This window comes from Apiospora aurea, assembly GCF_038362705.1.
Source record: "Apiospora aurea strain CBS 24483 chromosome Unknown utg000010l_segment0_segment0, whole genome shotgun sequence".
NCBI lineage: Eukaryota > Fungi > Ascomycota > Sordariomycetes > Amphisphaeriales > Apiosporaceae > Apiospora > Apiospora aurea.
Window position 1 is genome coordinate 1,226,223 of NW_027117397.1, and position 19,772 is coordinate 1,245,994.

The following is a 19,772-nucleotide window of genomic DNA, read 5'->3' on the forward strand; positions in this document are numbered from 1 at the left end:
CATCAACCTTCTGTACGAAACAAACACCATAGTGTCGAATGAATCTATTTGCAGCCTGCCAAATTACGCACAATCGAGCATTATGCGCGGAGTCGTCCTCTATATATCATACCGCACCTTCCCAATTTCTGTTCTAAATCCAGTTCCGTTATCCGTTCTCGAGGGAATTATGGAGAGCTGTATAGGTTGGCACATCTACTTTTGACCACGCCAAAGCTCAGATGTCCTTTTGGACTTATGTATAATCCTGTGCATATGCACTTCCGTTCCTATAATGGAGAATACACTGTGGGCCATGCATCAAGATGCAGATTTAGCGGAAACAAAGATCCCAGCCCCGTTCTCTGCCTATACTGGCCATGAGAGGTTCCGAAAACGACGGATGATAAAAGAACTCCGGTATAGGCCCGCTAACACTGTCCTAATCCCGGCTAGTACTGTAAATACATCTTCCCGATAGGGAGCATCCAAGTGCAGGCTCTGTTTTGGGCCCTGACCCACCTATTATTGATCTCTCATACCTATTACGGTACTGTATGTGCAAGTTTCCGTTTGCGGACGTAATACAATGCCCTATTGGCGGCGTTAGTACAGTACAGTACAGCTAGACACACTGGGGTTTCCTCTACGTTTTGTAGAGTGCGCGACCCTGGCATCCCAATTACCAGATTTAGCTATCTTGGAGACCGCGGCACTTGAGAAGCCAATTCTAATCCTACTAATTACGTTGGCTTATGGCTATCCAATCTGCCATTAACAGCAAAAGGTGATTGCCGCCAACAGATCCGGTTGAGGCATTTGGCCCTCAGGGTTTTCAGACTCGTGCTTTAGTTACAGTATTTTGAGGTCGATCTTTTCCACCAGTTTGCATGATTCTTTGCAGTGACAACGTTCTATATGGTTTGGCTTCTTAATTCCATCACTTATCAGTTTGATGTGGCTTCAGGGAAACTCGTTATGATTGCATGAGTTTGTGATCAAGGCGTGGTCAGCACTTTGTCTTGAGTTAATAATGTGCGTCTATTTTCATGATTGCCCAAAGGGGTAATCTATTTGGAAATGTCCCGCGGCAACTCCAAAATACACTGTCGCAAAACTGGGGCTACCTGATTTAAACCCTTTCTCATGTTGTAATGGTCCCGTTTGCGTCTGTCGCAAAAGTACCTCGAACACCGTCTTGGCACTAACGTGACCCATTCGGGCGGCGCACACCACGCAGAGTGATCAGCCAGCTGATCACCTTCCTAAGAAGGCTCATTCCTATGCCTTCCAGTACGCTCTTGAAACCGTCCGCCAGGTTATCGACTTGTCCTTGGTTCGCCGTGAAAAGGCGTATAATGGTCTCGTGTAGCTGTCGACCAGCTCGAGACTGTGTGCTGACCAGATACAACAAGAAGAGGAATCGTGTGGCTGAGTAGAACGGTATGCAAGCTAAGACTGGAATGAGGCATGACTCAATTAGAAGTATGCATGAGAGCATACACCAGTATTGAAGCCATCGAGACAGTTGCGCTGGATCTGCTGTATGGAGTGCCTGGCGGGATGCCAAGAGTGGGAAGAAGAGCACGGCTGAAGAGCCAATGATTCGAAGAAACATATCAGTAAGGAACATCGCAATAGTTGGAGTTGGAATTATAGTGTGAATCACAGTGGTGCACACAACTCAGTGCCTGTATTGGGGACGTAACCTCTGAGCCCCGGCTCCGGTGATAAGTCTTATATATCAGAACGGATTACTCCTGCGATACGAATATACATATTGAGGATAGATTGAGAAACAGTGCCGATCCTTGATACACACACACACACAGTTTATTAACGCCCGGGCGGCGGAGCCAAAAGGGCAACTAACGCTGATTTACGGTACATTCTTGAATCGCTTCCTTGTCACCCAAAGCCCATGCATGCTCCATTTTCAGTTGGTCACTTCATTACCGTCAGCACGTTCCTGTTCGGGATCCCGTGTTAGTAGCATTTCCTGGCAGGCCAGCTTGAAGGCCCTTCTCCAAGTGTCCAGCATCCTATCCTCGGCAGCTGAAGCGGCGCCTGCAGTCTGAGGCACGGGTCAGTTAGCAGTGGCAAAATAGGTTAGTAGATGGCCCTAGGGTGTACCCCTATGGGTTGATGGGTATGCATCCAGTCGGCCTGTGGCCATCGCAAATCGTATTGTTGCTCGGACGGCCTCCATGTCGGGAGACCAGAACCTGCCGTCTGAAGGTGACTTTCCGCCCAAGTAAAAGGACAAGTTGCTTCTGTGGGTGTCTGTACACTGTAGCATCTCTGTTCGATATGCTGCCCATCTGCTGCACCGGAAGATGAAGTGCTCCACCGTCTCTCTCGCGCATCCACAGTCGCACTGGTCGGTCGGTGTCGCTTTGATCTGATACAGGTATTCGTTCAACCTCGCTTTCCCTGTTCGGAGCTGGGCAAGTACACTGGCTTCTTTCCACGAGAGTCGGTCGTACAACTGCTTCGTGTGTTTTCCTGGAAGAGCTGTGTCGACGCGCTTGGAGTGTTGCCCGACGCGTTCCGGCAGGTTGGTTGGAGCGCTCCGTTGGGCCCACGCTATGTTCAGTGTTGTTGACTTCGCCCCCGGCATCTTGGTCCCTGGTTCGGCACCCGGCCGTGTTGTGGTCTTCGCTTCCTTCTTCGCCCGATCCATGAGTTCGTCCATTTCACGCGTCGGTAGCCAGGCGACGGTGATGCGGTTTCCTTCCCTACGCAGGCTCGAAATAGCCTGATAGGCTTGACGGATGTGTCGTTGCCCAGACTGTTGACGAGGCTTTCCCAGTGTGAGGGCCGCTGCTTTGTTCCTCGTCACAAGCAGGATGTTGCGGTACTGGAGCTTGGGCAATGAATGTAGGGTGTCTGCTAGGGCGGCTAGCTCTCCCGTGTACGGGTTCTGCTCTGTTCTTGCACCGAGTGTCACGGCGCGGGTCAAGTGCAGGCGGTCCCCTCGAATCGATCTCCGTATTTCGATGGCTGCTCCAAAGCCTACCAGCCCGTTCCTGGCCGAGCTGCTGACCGCCATGCGCACGGCCCAGTCGGCACGTTCGATCTTAGCTTTCGCGTCCGACTCATCCGCGATCGTCCTTGTCCGCCTCTCCCACGGGGCTAGTGCGAACGGTTCGATGGTTTCCAGCTCTTCCATCGGTATGTCTTTGAGCAGCTCCGCGACTTGGTAGAATGGCGACCGATGGTATCTCCGGAACTTCCGTATTCGCGCCGTGCTGCTGCGAAGGGGGTTGGTCGCTGGGAGGGTGTGGATGTCCGTCCACATTCTGATGGCTCTCCGCCAAAACCGGTCTTGGGCTGCGGCAATGTGGGCTTCTGCTTCTGCTACACTTGTCGCCACCGTCATGAAGGTGCCCACGATCGCCTGCGCCCCGATCCTTTGGACGCGCTGGACCGGTCCCGCTGTCCAGTACCTGCACTCGTGCATCCAGACGTTCGACGCGTAGTCCACCACCGGCGCCACGGTCGACGTGAAAAGCTGTCGCGCCGTGGCCGGGGTGAGCCCCTTGAGCCGTCGCAGCTCGAGGACGGCCTCCAGTCCTTTGGCCGCGGCTTCGGCGATGTGTTCCTTGTACTTGAGCTTCGTGTCGATGATGACCCCGAGGATCTTGACGTGCTCTCTGGGCCGCACCTCCTGTCCTTTGATGGTGAAGGGTGTCGGATCGGCTTTGTACGGCTTACGGGCAAAGTGAATGATGGCTGTCTTGTCCGCTTCGAACGTCGCACCGCTCCTCCTTTCCCATGCGAGGGCGTCCTGAATAATGGATTCTATCCCTTCGCGGTTGCTCTGCGCTGTTGGGCCGGTAACCCAAGCGGTGAAATCGTCGACAAAAGCGATGGCGCCCCCGTAGCAGTCGATCCGCCGCTGTACCAGATCCGCATTGAAGAAGAGGAACAGGATCGGAGACAGGGGCGACCCTTGGGGCAGGCCCGCCTGTGGTAGGCTCCGGCTTTCGGACGTGTGCCCGTTCACCAGAATCGTCGCCGTACGACCTGAGCAGAAAGCCTTGATCCAGCGGAGCAGCTGATCTGGTATTCCTCGCGCTTTCATTCTCTGGAGCAGCCTGACGTCGAATACCCCGTTATACGCCCCCTTGACGTCGAAGCTCACGAGACTGAGAACCCTGCGACCTCGCCAGGCAGCGTAGACTTGTTCTTGCAGGAGCATAAGTGCTTGCTCAGCCGACCGTCGTTTCCGCGCCCCAAAATGGTTGGTTGGAAGGAGCCCGAACGTCTCGACTAAATGGGAGATTCTTTCCGCAATGACGGACTCCATCACCTTTCCGAGTGTGGACAGTAGCGAGATCGGCCGCCAGGCTTTCGCTATAGTATAGTCTTCTTTACCCGGCTTTTTGAGCGGTATGATCTTCGCATGGCGCCATTGGGTTGGTAGCTCCCCTTCCTCCAACGACGTACGGAACAGCATGAGAACCCGTTGCTTGACCACCAGCCACACTTCCTTCCAGACAGCTACCGGCAGGCCGTCCTCCCCGGGTGCTTTCCAGGACTTGGCTGCGAACAGCTGCCGCTCTATCTCTTCCATCGTGATCGCGCGCATCTCGATGGGCGCCCTCTGCGGGCGGTCCCCTTCGTCGGCAATCTCGTTCGGAAGCGGGGGAAAGAACTTGGTAAGCAGTTCTTCCGCCTGCTCCGTATGGTTGGAGGTGCTCGTCCCGTCCGCACGAACGAGCTGGGGGACTTTTCCGAACGCCGTGTCGTCGCCCGCTTTGAGATACTTTGCCGCCTTCCAGATGTTGTCGTTGTCGGCGAGAAACTCGTTCCAGTGCTTCTTCTTTTGCTGTCGGATGGCCTCGTGGTACTGCTTTGCAGCTGCCTTCGCCGTCGATTCTAGGCCATTCCTGGCACAACCTGCCCTCCTCTCGGTCCTGGCTCGGTTTCTCCAGTATGTGTAGATGCGTCGGAGTTGCGTTAGGTCTGTCGTCCACCACCGTTTCGCGTACGGCGATGGCTTGGCTTTAGGAGTCAGCGCGTGCACTGCTTCTAGGACGACGTCCATGAGCCGGTCCGTCTGCTCTTGAACCGTACCGCCCGTGGGCGTCGTAGCCAGTGCCGCTGCGATCCGGGTGTTGATGTCCTTCCATGGGGCGTTCTTGAAGAGAAGCCGTTCTTGGCCCCTTGGGGCGGGTGTGGCCGTCTCAAAGACCGTCTCGATGGTCCGGTGGTCAGACCCATGTTCCGTGTCGAGCGCCCTGCACTTGACTAAAGAATCATTCATCTCTTCCGATGCTAGGACAAGGTCGATGGTCGTGCTATAGGCTCCGCCACTCCACGTTTTCGTGCCCCGCGGGAGCAGACTGCTAAGGCCGAATTCGGCCATGAAATGAATAATCGGATCCGCCTCTCCTTGCTTTTCCAGTCGCACATCCTCTCCTCCCCAGAGCTGGTCGTGCCGGTTGAAGTCCCCTGTGATAACCACCTCTACTGCTGTTCCCGTCCTCCTTCTCACTACTTCGATAGCGGTGCGCAGCTTTCTGCACGCTTCTTGGAGCGCCGGGGGATCCTCCACAGGGACGTAAACGGACGCCACCAAGACCGCATGTTCCGGCAGCCGCACGACTGCCGCGGTGATGTCTGGGGACTCAACCGGGACCTGTCCCGCTTCCACCTCCTTGCTGACCCAGAGCATGCTCCGGATCGGCCACCTCCCTTCTCTCCGAACTGATGGAACCATCTTGACCCACCTATGGTGTCCCATCGGTGTCATCAGAAGCTTCCCTTGAACCATCCTCGCGTGCGGCTCTTGGATCGAGATCACTGTCGCATGCTGTGCTTCTTCATCGTTGAGGAGACTGTCGTGTACGGGTCCTTGTTTCCTCACGTTGTTTTGAACAATACGGAACGGTTTAGTCATGGTTCGATGGGTACAGCTTCGGACAGTGTCGGCTAAACGACTCGTGTGGTCCTCCACATGGGACGCACTTCAGAACGGTTGCTTCGCAGCCATGGTGGCTGTGTCCCTGCTTTGCGCATCGTCCGCAGGCCTTGGCATTTTTGCACTGGAATGCCTTGTGTCCCACCTGCTGGCAGTTGTAACACTGTTCCGGCCGCTCTCGTCGCTCGAATACCCTCGTGTAGCCCGACTCGCCCCCGGCGTAAAAGAAACCCTCCTCGAGGAACTTCCGCGCCTCGGCCGCCTTCGCCAGGTAGACAACCATGGATCCGTATGCCTTCCCGTTGTCCTTCCGGCTCAGCCATGCCACCTTGGCGACTGTCGTCTCGTTCTCTTGCCCGAATGCCTCGGCCGCTCCATCTCGGATCTCGTCGTTTTCGTTGAGGACTGCTGTGCGCCTGACGCTGTCCACCTTGATCGGGTATAGTTCGTCTCGCAGGACGCGAGCTCCTGGCGCGTTCGTCTTCTCGGCGGCTTGCTTGACTAGTCGGTGCTCGGTCTCATCTCGGCAGACGATCTTGATGCGTTGGGGCTTCCTGGGATCCATGGTCACGGCGCGGCATCGCCAGTCCTTCTGTTCTCCCGTCGCTCGCATCTCCTTCTCGATGGCGGCTCGAACCGTTCCGGCGGTCACAGCCGCCCGTTTGTCGTCCTCCATTCGGGATGTGTCGACGGTGCAGTACAAGGTATCGGTGAATGTGGAGGGTGTCGTGTTCATCGAGGTAAGCGTGCGTACGTTGCTCGGCTGGCTCGTCGGAGGCGTGCGTGCGACTTGCGCGTAAGAGGCCTGAGGGCTCGTCTGGGCGCTGCCGGCGAGGGGCGCGCCGTTCTTGAGTTCTTCCAATTGCTGGGTGACATTATGAAGCTCGGCGGTAAGCTGCTGGATGATTGCCTGCTGGTTGTTGATGATCTCTTTCAGGTCTCGGATCTCGGTGCGGGAATCGTGGATCTCGTTCTGGGAGCTGGCCACGAGCTCGTAGATGCGCTGCAGCATCTCCGGTCCGATGACTCCATTGTTGCTCGAGCTTGTCTCTGCTCCATTGTCGCCTTCATTCGACAGTAGCGCCTCTCGTGCTTTGGCGTTGGGCTTCGCCCGCTTCGCTCTTTTGACCGACGTCGCGATAGAGTTTGGCGCGTCTACCACGATCTCCATCTCTGCACGGTCCTCCATTGTCGCGTTGGACGCCCGCCGCCTTTTCATCCAACTCCCCTCTCAGTAATGGAATAACAAATAATTGAACAAAGATAAAATAAAGGTTCCCCCAATTCACAGAACGGTCAGAACGGTACCCAGAACGGTACAGTCACTAGCGAAACCAGCGTCCTCTTTCCACTCTCTTATAGTTTTCATTTTGGACCCATTTGACAGGGGGGGTAAGGCTGACTTGATGTACCCGCCCATCCTCATAAGTACTGAGCTTATTCCAAATCTACTTATGCTTTTTTATACATGTGTACATGGATCATGTCTTACTGCATAATCCTATATATAAACTTATGACGGCTAAGGCCTGGAGCCATAAGTCGCTTTCCTAGCTCTACAGTACGTACTGTAATCGCTCGTCAGCGCTGGTACGTACTACTCAATGCATTAATGTAAGCAGCGCTATGTTTGAAGCGCGTGATCCAGCCCTCATCGTATGTAACGACATTGTCACATAAATTACTGTTCGGGCCAAATGCTAGAGATGCGTTGGTGATGTTGCACACCATCTACAGCTGTTCTAGCTTGCTAGCTAATCTCATATAGAGCAGCAGGACAGTCACAGGTGGCTGCTGGCCCAGAGCCATAGCACTACATCTTCAGCCGAGCAGTAATGCGCCTTATCTTCTCTTTAAACCTAGCCCGAGAGCGTGGGTTGCGCTGTGCAGTAGTAACTGTATCTGTATGCTCCAGCTCCCAAGCTCGTAATGTTTCCAGGGAAGATAAATAGTGCGGATGGCGAGCACCTAAAACATCTCGTCTAATCCGGACGCATTCCCGCATCAATTCGAGAGCGACCGATTGTCGACCTTGAGCCACCAACGTATAGGCCAGATTATTCATGCTGGTCAGCGTGGAAGGATGATCCGGCCCGAGTTTCTGCTTGCTCGTCTCCATCACTTCCACCTCCAGCTTCCCCGCTGCCTCCCATCGGCCTTGGTTCCTGTACGTCGACGCCAGGTTGGCCATGCTGGTCAGCGTGTCTGGATGATCCGGCCCGAGTTTCTGCTTGCTCGTCTCCATCACTTCCACAAACAGCTTCTCCGCTGCCTCCCAATGACCCTGTAGGTTATGTGCAAGGCCTAACATCTCTATAGCGTACTGACTTTCTTCTTGCGCCCGCCCAAATATCTTAACTCTGAGCTTCTTCGCATCCTCGGCCATCTTCTGCGCTTCATGCCCTCGCCCCATGGGCCAAAGATACCATGCAGCTTTATAAAGGATCGAAGCCAGTCCTTTTGAAGACGCTTCATCCTTTGGCCGCTGCGCTGCCGCCGATACGGTGTGTGGAAGAAGCGCCCGGCATGTTGCCTAGTTCTCATATGCTCCAGTAGGGAGCTGGACGTCAAGACGATGGATAAACTCAGATTTCCACTTTTCCTGTTGTCCCTCGGCTTCAAGCCATCGTTTCGTAGCGAGCTGAACCAAGCTGTGCATTTCAAACGTCTTTCCGTCCTCCACTGCAGAGATAAACGAGTAATCGCGCAAACTCGAGACATCCGTTTCGAACTCATCATCTATGCTGGAATCCGATTCGACGTCTTCATCGCTTGATTCTTGGTCGTTGCCCAAATCGTCTAAAGCAGGGCTCCGTCGGTATTGGGCTGGTCTATTAGTAGTGCCTTCCTTCTCATCTGAGGCCCGCAGGAGACTCTCAGGGATACCTTGACGATCGCAAAAGCTCATAAGCGAAAGTAGGTTGGCTGCCGATGGTCTAGTTTGACGGATGTGGTCGAAGGAGATTTGCCGTGTGATGATGATTGAATTTTTGGCTTCCCCATCTCGCCGTAATTGCCCGGCTTCGTAATCGAGAAGACTCGCTCTCTTCCGGTCGCTCTGTGTGAATTTCTCGAGGTATTGCCGCACTGAACAACGCGGAGCTCTCTGCGAAATGTAGGCTGTCGCTTGGACGATTGCTAGCGGCATGTATTCGAGCGTATACACAAGGGACTCAATAGCCTCAATGTCTCCCTGCCTGTCTGGCTTTCCTAGCTTTTCCTTCGCCAGCGTTATTGCCTCCGCCTGATTCATGGGATCGACCGTGATGGTATTACGTGATTCGGCCAGTTTGGACGCCACATCTCTGCTTCTGGTTGTGATCAGAATGGATCCATGTTGGCAAGTAGGAAGATATGAGACGAGCGGCTGACTCCGGCCGTCTGAACGATGCTGTTGCCCGTCGCCATTACTAGCGGGGTTATGCAGTAGAAAACCGGCTTCATCGACGTTGTCGAGTATAAGCACCCATTTCCCACTCTTCTCGCCGCGTAGCCAAACGTATAGAAGTTGGAAGATGTTCGTTTGAGGGCTCCTTCGTCCGGGTAGCTTGAGGTGGTCTGCAATGTCTCGGAAGCTCTGCTCGTAACGGGCTGCGCTGCTCGCGTGGATCCAAAAAACCCACGTCTCGGGCGATCGGTCTCGGACTCGGTAGGTGTACTCGATGGCGATCTGCGACTTGCCGACACCGCCCAAGCCGACGAGTGCCGTTCGCGAAGCCGGCTCGCTGCATACGCGGTGGAGCTGGTCGAGGATTGTGTCGCGTTGGATGAAGTCTGTGTCGCGGTTGAAAGGAATGACGGCCGTCGGCTTGGGTGGGGTTTCAGGGCGTTCTGGGTGTTCTGGGTTTGAACCTAGCGTTAGCGTCGCCTGGATGAGGGTCGCTCGTAGCGGCAACCTACTGGGTTTTCTGTGGGATTTGCCGACTTACGGTTCAGATGAAGGTCCCTTTGAACGATACCCTGAAATAAGCGGCTGCCGTCACTCACCATAGCGCTGCCGAACTGCTGGCTTACTGCCGGTCGCGCCCGCACGGCTTCCGACATGGTGAACCAAGTAGGTGCCTAATGAGTGGGCCAGTATAAACTAGGCTTAGCTGTGGGAATTTCGCCAGCGGTCGCGATTGTTGTAGAGTATTTCAAGTCCACCGCGGAGCGCTTTTAAAGCTGGAATAGTTTCAATTGCCATTGTTGATTCTCGACAGCCTTCTGCCGACACTGATCCTGCGCGGGAGGAATCACGTGTCCCTTATACCAGCGAATCAGAATGTGAATAGATTTTGCGGCTGAATATTAGTTTCTACGCTCAGGATACAAAAATAATCTCCACGTCCGCGCTTACCACTATATCCTGTACGATCGTTGAACGCCATGGATCCATTAAGCGTCACGGCGAGTGTGATTGCCGTTGCTGGCCTTGCGACGCAGAGTGCCAAAGCCGTTTACAAGCTGATCGATAGCTTGGTCGAAGCCCCGCAGACTATCGCCAACTCGAAGGCTCTTGTCGCAGGGACACAAAACTCATTGGATACCCTGACAGGAACATTGACAACAAGCCCAGACATGCAAGCCCGGTTCGGTTTTGTTCTGCGGTCGATTAACCTTGATCAGACGTTAACTTCTACCCAAGAGCTATGCGACAAATTCAACACGACAATGACGAAGTACACGCGCCACTCGACCGATGCCAGGCTCAGTAACCGTGATAGGCTCCTCGTGAACCTGCACGAATCACAGATCATCCAATTCAATAATCAAATAAGTGGTTGTCAAAGGACGATCTCTCTAGTTATAGAGACGATTATATTGTATGCTTTAGATGTTCAAGTATAACTAGACCGTACATACTAACAACGTTCGTTGCCTATAGGATCGTTTCTCATAACACCTCGGACGACGTCCAACGATTGAGCGCACGCTTCCAAGCCCAAGAACAAGCTCTATCCACCTTGTCTACAGAGCTATTGAAGAAGTCCACCGCTCCAGAAGGAGATACCGCTGTGCCAAACGCCATAGGTGGTGACGAACAAGCCCGCCTCGAGCGGTTCGCGATACTGCAAAAAGCCTGCGAAGCCAGTTTGAAAGCCGCTCAAGCAGCGGAGACCGGCCAGAGCTTTGGGGACATGCAGATAGATCAGTCTCTTGCCATGCAAGGGATCGTGGGCGAAGCTCAAAAAGGGGTGGACCAGTCCTTCGGAAAGCTGTCGGCGCAGAACAACAGCAGGGGACTCCAAGGGCAAATGGATGCGGCTTCTTTTGCTCGCATGTTTGGATAACGGGACGACAGGGTGTGGGAGCCGCACCAACTCTGAGCACAGCCGCCATCAGAAGAATGTAGATAGCAATTGTAGCACAACAATCTGGGAGAAATGACGAGAACTCAGGGACGATCAATGTGGGAATCCTGTAGACCCCGAACTATAGCATCTGTTCAAGGGATAAAGGTGCAGCGTCAGCAGCAACTGAACGCAAGGTCGACTCATTCTCTGGAATTCCAGAGCAAACATAAGGAATGGTGGGGTTGACAGGACGAGCCCGTCCGTCGTCCAATAGCGTGAGTGCTTTCTTAGCTGATGGCTCTGAAAAAGACGCTGTCAAGGGTCCTACCAAGAGTACCGTGTACAGGGATATTGCGCAATAAATCGGCTGGGCCTTGCAGCATCGAAGACAAGCTGCTATCCCTTGAGACGAAGCCCAGGGACAAAGCAATCGACACCATGGCCTTCGACGCAGTTTCTGGCGCCTTTTGTAGGTGACTCTTGCTAGCATGGAGCCTGCGTTTCTGTCAGGGTCTAATGGACTCCCATGTGCAAGTTGGTGCAGGCCGTTCCACGAGTTTTCCATAGTATCGACAACGGCAAGTCGCACCTAATAACATGGCACCAAGACTCGCGTAATCACAAATCGAACTGATTGAAGCCATGCTCCCTGACACAACACTAAGAGACAAGCAGAGAGCCGAGGCCGCAGAGTGCAGCACCCGCGCGGTCCGACGGGTTCGTGCGAACATGCGGTGTTTCGGGTCGGCCAGAGCACCACCGAACAGCGCTGGACGACCGCGTAGTATCACCCCTCCCATTCTAACTGCACTTTGTGATCGGCTCCTCGAGAAGCCGTGCATGTACCAGGACGAGATGGTCGTCTTTCTCTGGGACGAGTTCGAAGTTCTGGTCACTACACATAGCATCAGTAGAGCATTAGCCTCGATCCGGTGGTCGAATAAGACGGCGCGGCGCATCGCAAAAGAGCGAAACGCCGACTTGCGGGACCTCTACCTCCATAAGCTGTCGGCTTTCCGTTCCTATCAGTTAGTGTTTATAGACGAGTCGGGCTGCGATAAGCGCGTAGGGTTCCGCCGGACCGGCTGGTCGCCGCTAGGCGTAACGCCGGTACAGATAGCGAGGTTTCATCGCGGCCGTCGCTACCAGATCCTGCCGGCGTATGCGCAGGACGGCATCCTGTATTCCCGTATATTCCAAGGTTCCACCGATGGCGACGTATTCGAGAGCTTCCTGGAGGAGCTATTGCTACATTGTGGCCGGTGGCCCGAGCCCAAATCTGTTCTGGTCATGGACAATGCTCGGTTCCACCGATCCGACAGAATTGAGCAGATGTGCGACGAAGCCGGCGTTGTCTTACTGTACCTCCCACCGTACTCACCCGACCTCAACCCAATTGAAGAGTACTTCGCCGAGCTGAAGCGATTCATTAAGCGTCACTGGCAAGAGTTTGCGGATGCGCTGGAGCCCAACTTCATGACATTCCTAGACTGGTGTGTGCAGGCAGTGGGCGGTAGAGAGCGTAGTGCACAAGGTCATTTTCGGCATGCTGGTATTGAGATCGAGGAACTATGATTTGGCCATTATGAATCACGGCGGAGATGAAAAGGGCAAAGGATATATAGACTTGAAAAGATCTAAGAGATTATCAGGGTGGAGTCCGATCACACGAAGACTCGCCGCCATGTGGTCGCACCAAACCCCAGATTGGAGAAATGCGAAACCTATGACGTCATGCGGGGTTCCAGTTCCATCGACCAGTCTTCTTAGTACACCACGCTACTAGGACACTACACATTCTAGGCATTTGACTCTACCATAGAGCCCACAGCATATCGTCATTGTTACGATGGAAAGAAGGTATGCACCAATCCTTCCGGCAACCAAGCGCCCAGCGGAGATCGACGCGCCCTCGGAGACCATTGAAGAGTTGCCTAAAAGGAAGCGCATCGGAACCCAATCAGCTTGTAATCGATGCAGGGCGAAGAAAACTCGGGTAAAATTGTCATGTTGTTTACTCTATGTCCCCGGCTGACTGGTATTCTACTAGTGCGATGGAGTTCGGCCTGTGTGTGGGCCATGCTCTAAACGATCGGTAGACTGCGTCTACGTTGAACGAAAAAGGATACAGGAGGACGATGCAGAAGTTTTGGAGCTACTTCAGTCTGTCCCCGAAGAACGAGCGATCTACATCTTGAGGCTTTTCCGAACAACCGGAGATTCGACCAGTGTCTTAACTATTTTGAAAAGCGGCATCGACGACGACGAACGGCATAGATCTTTGCAGGGCTCAAGGCATACAAGGCCGACGCCCGATCTACCTAGACTCGAGCTGGAGTTAATGGCCAAAAACGCGGTATTGTATCCTCCACTGCTATGGGTATCGGTATACGAATTGGAAGGAAGAAATCTACTTCGTCCTTTACACTTGCACCTACGCAAGTTCCTGAAAAGCCGTAGGTGCATCTGCTAATTCCCTTCGCTGTGTACGCTCTGTTTAACGCTATTTCGACCAACAAGACGGACAGTGACAGCTAGGAAGCCTCTACTTTCCCACGAAGGTACAATGGGAGCCATGTATGTTGATTTCGACTCGGCTGCAGCATCCATTCGAGCCCAAGCGCCTATACAACAGCTTCCAAAACGAGGAAAGTTCTGCGATGAACGCATACGTTCGTTGGATATAGGATCTTGGACCAAAGTCCCAATCCCTAGCGAACATGCTGCAAAGATAATCTCTCTATACATTGAGACTGACCATCCGCTACTGGGTACATTCGACCCGGATCTCTTCATTTCTGACTTGGTCCGCTATCGAAACACTTTCTGTTCCTCCTTAATGGTCAACGCTTTACTCTACTGGGGATGCGTAAGCACGACGAACAATCGATCTGGCGGCGATTAGTATTTGACCTGCTAACTTCTACACCAGCAAATGTATACTGCGATTGACGAAGATGTCGATTGGTATACCGATAAACTTGGCGATGAGGCAGAACGTCTATGGGAGGAAGAAAAAGAGCATGATTTACCGCTCAACGTGGTAAGTGCACAACTCTTGAGCCTCGCTTTCATGGGTCGGGGGAAAGGCCATAAAGTTCTACATTTCCTCGCTGCTGCAGTCCAGATGGGAATTCGACTAGGACTGTTTGGTGTCGACGACACTACCGCAAACCGACTTGTTCAGAACATCCCAGAGAGTCTACGAGATGCTAGCTCTTTCATAGCTTGGGGAGTCTTCAATTGGACAGTGTAAGAGCAAATAGAATCTTACTCACTAACGGGAAGCGAAACTGACCATCTAGTTTGATGTCACTTTTCTACAAGAAGCCGGGTATTGTGATTCCAAAACACCCCCTATCCTGCCAATCCCTAGAGATGGTGGTACTGAGGAAAACCAAGAGTTGAGGATTGGTGGAGCAGTAGGTAACGAACAGGTTAAGCTACGTTCCTTCATGGGGGTCATATTCACTAAAGTTTGCGAATTCTGGCTTATTGTACATGAAGTACCACTGGCATATCACGAGAGCCGAGACTCCACCATTCGCAAGCAGTTGAAGCTGGATTTCGCCGAGAAGAAATATCGAGAGATCCTTGCATGGGCGGAGAACTTACCCCCTCAACTTATCTGGGCTGACAATAACCAGCATCATGTGATCATCTTCTAGTAGGTCTCTACGTCCCTTGTTCAGTTCTTCATTCTTCCACATAAGTACAATGGATATTGATACCTCTAGTATGTGGATTCATTCAGTCATTCTTGATATCTTCCGGCCCCTTGTGGACAGGCAACGCCCCGAGAAATTGCGATTAAGAACGTTTTCTGCCCCCGACAGCACTGCTAGCGCCGCATATACCGCATCAGTCAATCAACTGAAACAACTCATCATCCATTTCCGCTCCAAATATGAGTCGTCGACCTGCACTATGCTCTGGCATACCGCACTTATGTATGTGGCGAATGCGGTACTGCAAGACACGGACGATCCGCAATGGCATGAGCACCTCCTCTTGTGTATTTACGGCTACGAAAGGCTGTGCCGACCTTTCCGAGTTGCGGTAATCATTGCTCGTGGGTTGCTAACGATGACGCTGCGAAAGAAAAACATCAAGAGTGAAGAGGCACGAAATATCCTTGGGCATCTTCAAGAGCGAGGGCTTGGGCACGTTCATGAAGATATCCGAGCCACTTTCATGGGCGATCTTGAACTGGCTCAAACTGATCCGCAGGCGGCAGCGATGGAGAAGCTAGCCGGCGACTTCGAGGATACGGCACTTTTCCAAGAATTCATCCACTCCGGTAGCGAGGGCATTGAGTAACGCCTCACCGGATCTAAGACGCCTAACCAGGCCCACCACCACTTCCTCTGGGACCTCGATAGACGACTTTTCTGGGCAATCGACGAACTGAATCCAGCGACAGAGAACAGCGTCAGTGTCTTCTGCAGACCCGCCACGCATTGTCCATGAGACACTCATTGCTGAGCAGCCGAGAGTTTTGGGTCTGAGCATTTCCATCTTATGAATAGGTGCACTCTATACTTCTGGCGAAGAATCACTGGCAGCTCGGACATGTTTCATAATACTGGCCTATCTCAAGTCTTTCCAGAGGCTAAGACCTCCACGCATAACGCTGTCTATTTTTAAATCTTTTCTGCCCGCAGATGAAGCAGGTGGGGATTCTACGCTTACATCTGCTAGGTCTTCGCTGGTGGAGCTTTCCGCGACGCGTTAGCGCTGGTCTCAAAAGAACTTAGTAGGATTCGGCTTCCAGTTATACCTTTACCAGCCTAAGCTGTTGCTGGTAGTGATAGCTCTCCATTACTAGCCCGCAAGCGTAGCAAAGAGTAGCAAGCAGGCTCTAATCAACTCGATGTGCAACCAGACAAATCATCCGGAAGATTGTGTCTTATCGAAGAAATGGAGTGATTAGATATTTCCACCATGATAGAGGTTCACTGTCTTCCAAGCATAATTTCATTCTATGCTGCGTATCTTGTGATCCGAATCCCTCAAATGCAGCATACGCCTCTGCTGGGCTGATACTAATCCCGGAAACCCTAGTACTCGAAGGAACAGCAGGCTAGGGCGCACTAGAATACAACTTTCTCAGCAAATTGGCGATGGTTCTGCTGATCGCTGGCCCGTCTAGGCTTCATTGAAAGAACGGGACTCCATCGCTATTTGGTACCTGTGTCGTCTTTTCACCCTCCGTAAGATCGTCGTTGGGCTGCCACCCTTCCTCATAAATCGTAGAATTTGTAAGGCTCGGGTTTCCGACTCCGTGATCAGAAGCTCAATGATTTCAGCAGCGGAGTCACTTTCATCCCTCCAGACACCACATACTCTCCCATCGCTGCTCGAGACATAATCACAGCCTATTGATCGATTTTTGTCGACCGGACTGTCGCAGAAACTCGTCATTAGACTCGAGAAATAGAGAAGAGGGAGATGACATAAAGGAATGGATTTCGACTAACCAACATCGCAAACTATCAAAATCGGTAGACTTTGGGGACATCTTTCGATTCATGTTGCAAATGAATCCAGGTTCAAGTAGTTGATCTCTACAGAAATGGAGACGTGTGGGCTAGTAGTAGCTTTGTGCGGGGTAGGCTTTTTGCTTGACTGTGTGCGTAGTAGACGTCATCACGTTAGCCCCTTAGCGTTTATCTGATGATCCCAGCATCTGGTCTAGTAGCGTGTGTATGCGTATGACGCCGGGCCAAACATGGTGCAGTGCACACCCGGTATGGGGTTAGATGTAGGAACTGCTGCCATTAGTGGCCAAGAGTCGGCAAGACCAGTTCGTTTCCCTCAGCTGGCTGAAGAGCCAGATCCACCAGAAGGTGACAGAAAAATGGAAACAGCTATCACTCCTTGTGTTCCTGCCGGCGGCGACACAATAGATTAGAAGCTACAGGCGTAGCGATAGGAATGGTATGGTAACAATGCCAGGCAGTTCGCAGGCCACGCCGCTGGCACCCGGACACTGCCAGCCACTTGACGGGGAGCAAGATATGTGCGACTCTGTTTCCCACTATCTTTGCTGGTCATTTACGTCGCTCTTCCATGGCATCATTGGTCAAGTCAAGTCTCTCACCTATTTGTTCGTCGCACAGAGATAAGAAGTACGTTGGCTCTTTCAATTCATTGAAACTTGTGAGGCATATGATATAGATGATACAGACTGCGAAGTGCACGAGTGCGATCCATGTGCCTAGATTTTCGACTTTGCGTTTTCAACCTCCTCGGCCGTTGCCCAGTCGTCTTCGTCCGAGTTGGCGTTGGTTATATTCCTCATCTTGTAGCCGAGGGCAGATTGGATCTCCCCAGGGGCGGCAGGAAGGAATAGGCGTTCGAATGATCGAGGCCGAGCATGACCTACTCGCGGTTCTTGGGACAGGGTGGCAAGGGGACGTCGTCGTTGGCCTCGGGGCCTTGGCCATCCACCATGCGCGTATCGGCCAGCAGGTAGCCTTCCTTGACGTGGTGGAGAGTGGATTGGACGTTTCCGCTGGACCGTAGGCGATGCAAGATCACCAAGGCTTCGTCCTCAGGTCGGCTGCGCAGCATCTCAAACAGCTCGTGGAATCTCTGATGCTGCTCGGCTAGGTGGTGATACTGTCCCCGGAGGTTCGTGATCGGGGTGGTGTTTGGGTCGTCGTCATAGACGCACTCAATGGTACGACCCCGGCACGAGCCGCAGGAGGGACGGTGACCGTCGCATTTTGTCTTATGGGAGCGGCAGCGGGCACAGGCGAGGGGTACAAGTTTCCTCTTCTTGATAGGTTCGGCAGGCTCGGCAGCCTCGTTAGAGCCTATGCTAACCTGGACTCTGGGCAGGAGGCGACGAAAACTCGATGAAGCCATACAAAACAAGAAGGAAAAAACGGAGTCGGTACGACTGGTGGTGGACGGTGGTAGATTGTGGTAGAGGACAAGGTATTTATTGATGGGCGATGCTAACTTGGGACAGGCAGACAACCAAACCACTTGCGATGTGCTCCAATTCGTGTTCTTTGGGGGTTATAACATTGAGGATTAGAGTTGACATTGCGGCTGGGATATGATTGCTGCGTGCAGCACATGTGGATATATATGTACAGTTGTATGTTAGTACACAATGTAGGCCCAATACAAGGAGGCAAGTATCACGGCAGGCCCCGTCATTGTAATTGGATGGGAGGGGCTGCAGGCTTTTGAGCAGCCTTGGGTTGCGATGTTGTTTTTCTTTGGACGAATCCCGGAACATATGCGATAGGTCAATTTAATTTGACGACAGGCACAGTGAAAGGATGCAACCCAATTCGACCCATAGTGCCGGAGTAGTTCCGGATCCTTGGTTAGTGCTCGTACGGGCTAGCCCCGAAACAGAGGCTCCCCACCCGGCAACATGCTTCCCTAGGAGAACGAGGAACAATAGAAAGAAAGAAGATAGAACAGATACGACCGGATGTACACAGCACAGTACATGAATAACGGCTGCCTCGGCCTGGAACACCCCCAGGAATTGCCCTCTCGTCTGATCATTTGCGACTTGCCACAAAATCGTCCTTACAGTTTCGGGATTCTTAAGTATGTTTCTTTCATGCACCACAGAATTACCCGGAGGCTCTCCCGCACGTTAAGGCGATCTTAGAGGACTAAGCTCTCATCAGGGCTAAGCTTAGATACCAACCACTGATAGTGGTAGCTGTCCCGATAATGACATGTCTTTCTGCTAGAATCACTCATGTCGATTGGGAAAAGAAGGAAATTTTCCTTTGTACACTTCGAATCCCGAACCCATTGGATGGGCGGCAGGCATGGTTGCTGCGCGCCGGGAGGTTAACATCGACGACCCGTCGATCCCGCCTCTGCCATCTCGGATGCAATGCGCCGCCGTCCCTGCCTTCCTACGGGCTCCAAAGGCGGGTCCTGGCCATTATGTCTAAGCGCATCCGACTATCCACCGCTCTGCTAGCCAAGCTATGCGGCTCATTTGAGAATTTGGGTGGGTATGGAATGCATGAGGCTGACCGTAGCCCTTCATGACTAAGCGATCAACTGCTGCGTTTCTACTACCGAGTCCCATGCCTAGGCGACAGGAATATTTAGCTGGGGGGGGGGCAACCAGAAATTCATAATTTTTATCCATATAATATAAAAGGCAATGAGAAAGGGATGATACCAAAACTTGACAACACATAGACACCCCAGAGTCAGGTCTACCACCAATCTTGGCGCTGACCCCTTAATCACTGTACAATATTCCTAATGGCACCCTAACATCATAATATATAGTTGAACCTCGCGCTTGCGTGGCTCTGGGTTCCCCAATATATCCGTAGGTGCATCATGCGGCCACGCTTGATAATTCTGGGCTAATGCCACCGCTGGGCCATGGGGTAAGCTCAACGCAAGAGGCGCGGCCCGAGAAAGATACGCAATGGAAGGGCTCCTGAATTACGGCGAATGACACTGTGTCGCGCTTTCCCTTGATTCAAAACCCTCTATAGGGGGGCAGAAACAACTCGCGAGGGTCCAGGAAAGGCGCAAAATCGCCAGAGGATTCCGGATTAGTCGCGCATCGGGTCATTACATTA

At 52.7% G+C, this 19,772-nt stretch overlaps 5 protein-coding genes across 5 annotated transcripts; 2 read left to right on the forward strand and 3 right to left on the reverse strand.

Annotated features, from left to right (window-relative positions):
- Window positions 1-7,721: 7,721 nt before the first annotated feature.
- PG986_014412 (uncharacterized protein) lies at window positions 7,722-8,436 on the reverse strand (the record flags this gene model as incomplete). Its single annotated transcript, XM_066850634.1, is given in 2 exon segments — window positions 7,722-8,398; window positions 8,412-8,436. The coding sequence occupies 2 exon segments, from the start codon at window positions 8,434-8,436 to the stop codon at window positions 7,722-7,724; spliced, it is 702 nt and encodes a 233-aa protein (XP_066692872.1).
- Window positions 8,437-8,441: 5 nt separating this feature from the next.
- Window positions 8,442-9,952, reverse strand: PG986_014413 (tpr domain protein; the record flags this gene model as incomplete). Its single annotated transcript, XM_066850635.1, has 2 exons — window positions 8,442-9,748; window positions 9,838-9,952. 2 exons carry the CDS (start codon window positions 9,950-9,952, stop codon window positions 8,442-8,444), a joined length of 1,422 nt encoding a protein of 473 aa, XP_066692873.1.
- A 324-nt stretch (window positions 9,953-10,276) lies between these two features.
- Window positions 10,277-11,181, forward strand: PG986_014414 (uncharacterized protein; the record flags this gene model as incomplete). The annotated part of the gene is made up of 2 exons (XM_066850636.1): window positions 10,277-10,713; window positions 10,776-11,181. The coding sequence occupies 2 exons, from the start codon at window positions 10,277-10,279 to the stop codon at window positions 11,179-11,181; spliced, it is 843 nt and encodes a 280-aa protein (XP_066692874.1).
- Window positions 11,182-13,033: 1,852 nt separating this feature from the next.
- PG986_014415 (uncharacterized protein) lies at window positions 13,034-15,504 on the forward strand (the record flags this gene model as incomplete). The annotated part of the gene is made up of 6 exons (XM_066850637.1): window positions 13,034-13,180; window positions 13,235-13,640; window positions 13,719-14,053; window positions 14,117-14,434; window positions 14,490-14,851; window positions 14,922-15,504. The coding sequence occupies 6 exons, from the start codon at window positions 13,034-13,036 to the stop codon at window positions 15,502-15,504; spliced, it is 2,151 nt and encodes a 716-aa protein (XP_066692875.1).
- A 2,064-nt stretch (window positions 15,505-17,568) lies between these two features.
- Window positions 17,569-18,057, reverse strand: PG986_014416 (uncharacterized protein; the record flags this gene model as incomplete). Its single annotated transcript, XM_066850638.1, has 1 exon — window positions 17,569-18,057. One exon carries the CDS (start codon window positions 18,055-18,057, stop codon window positions 17,569-17,571), a length of 489 nt encoding a protein of 162 aa, XP_066692876.1.
- Between the last annotated feature and the right edge of the window lie 1,715 nt (window positions 18,058-19,772).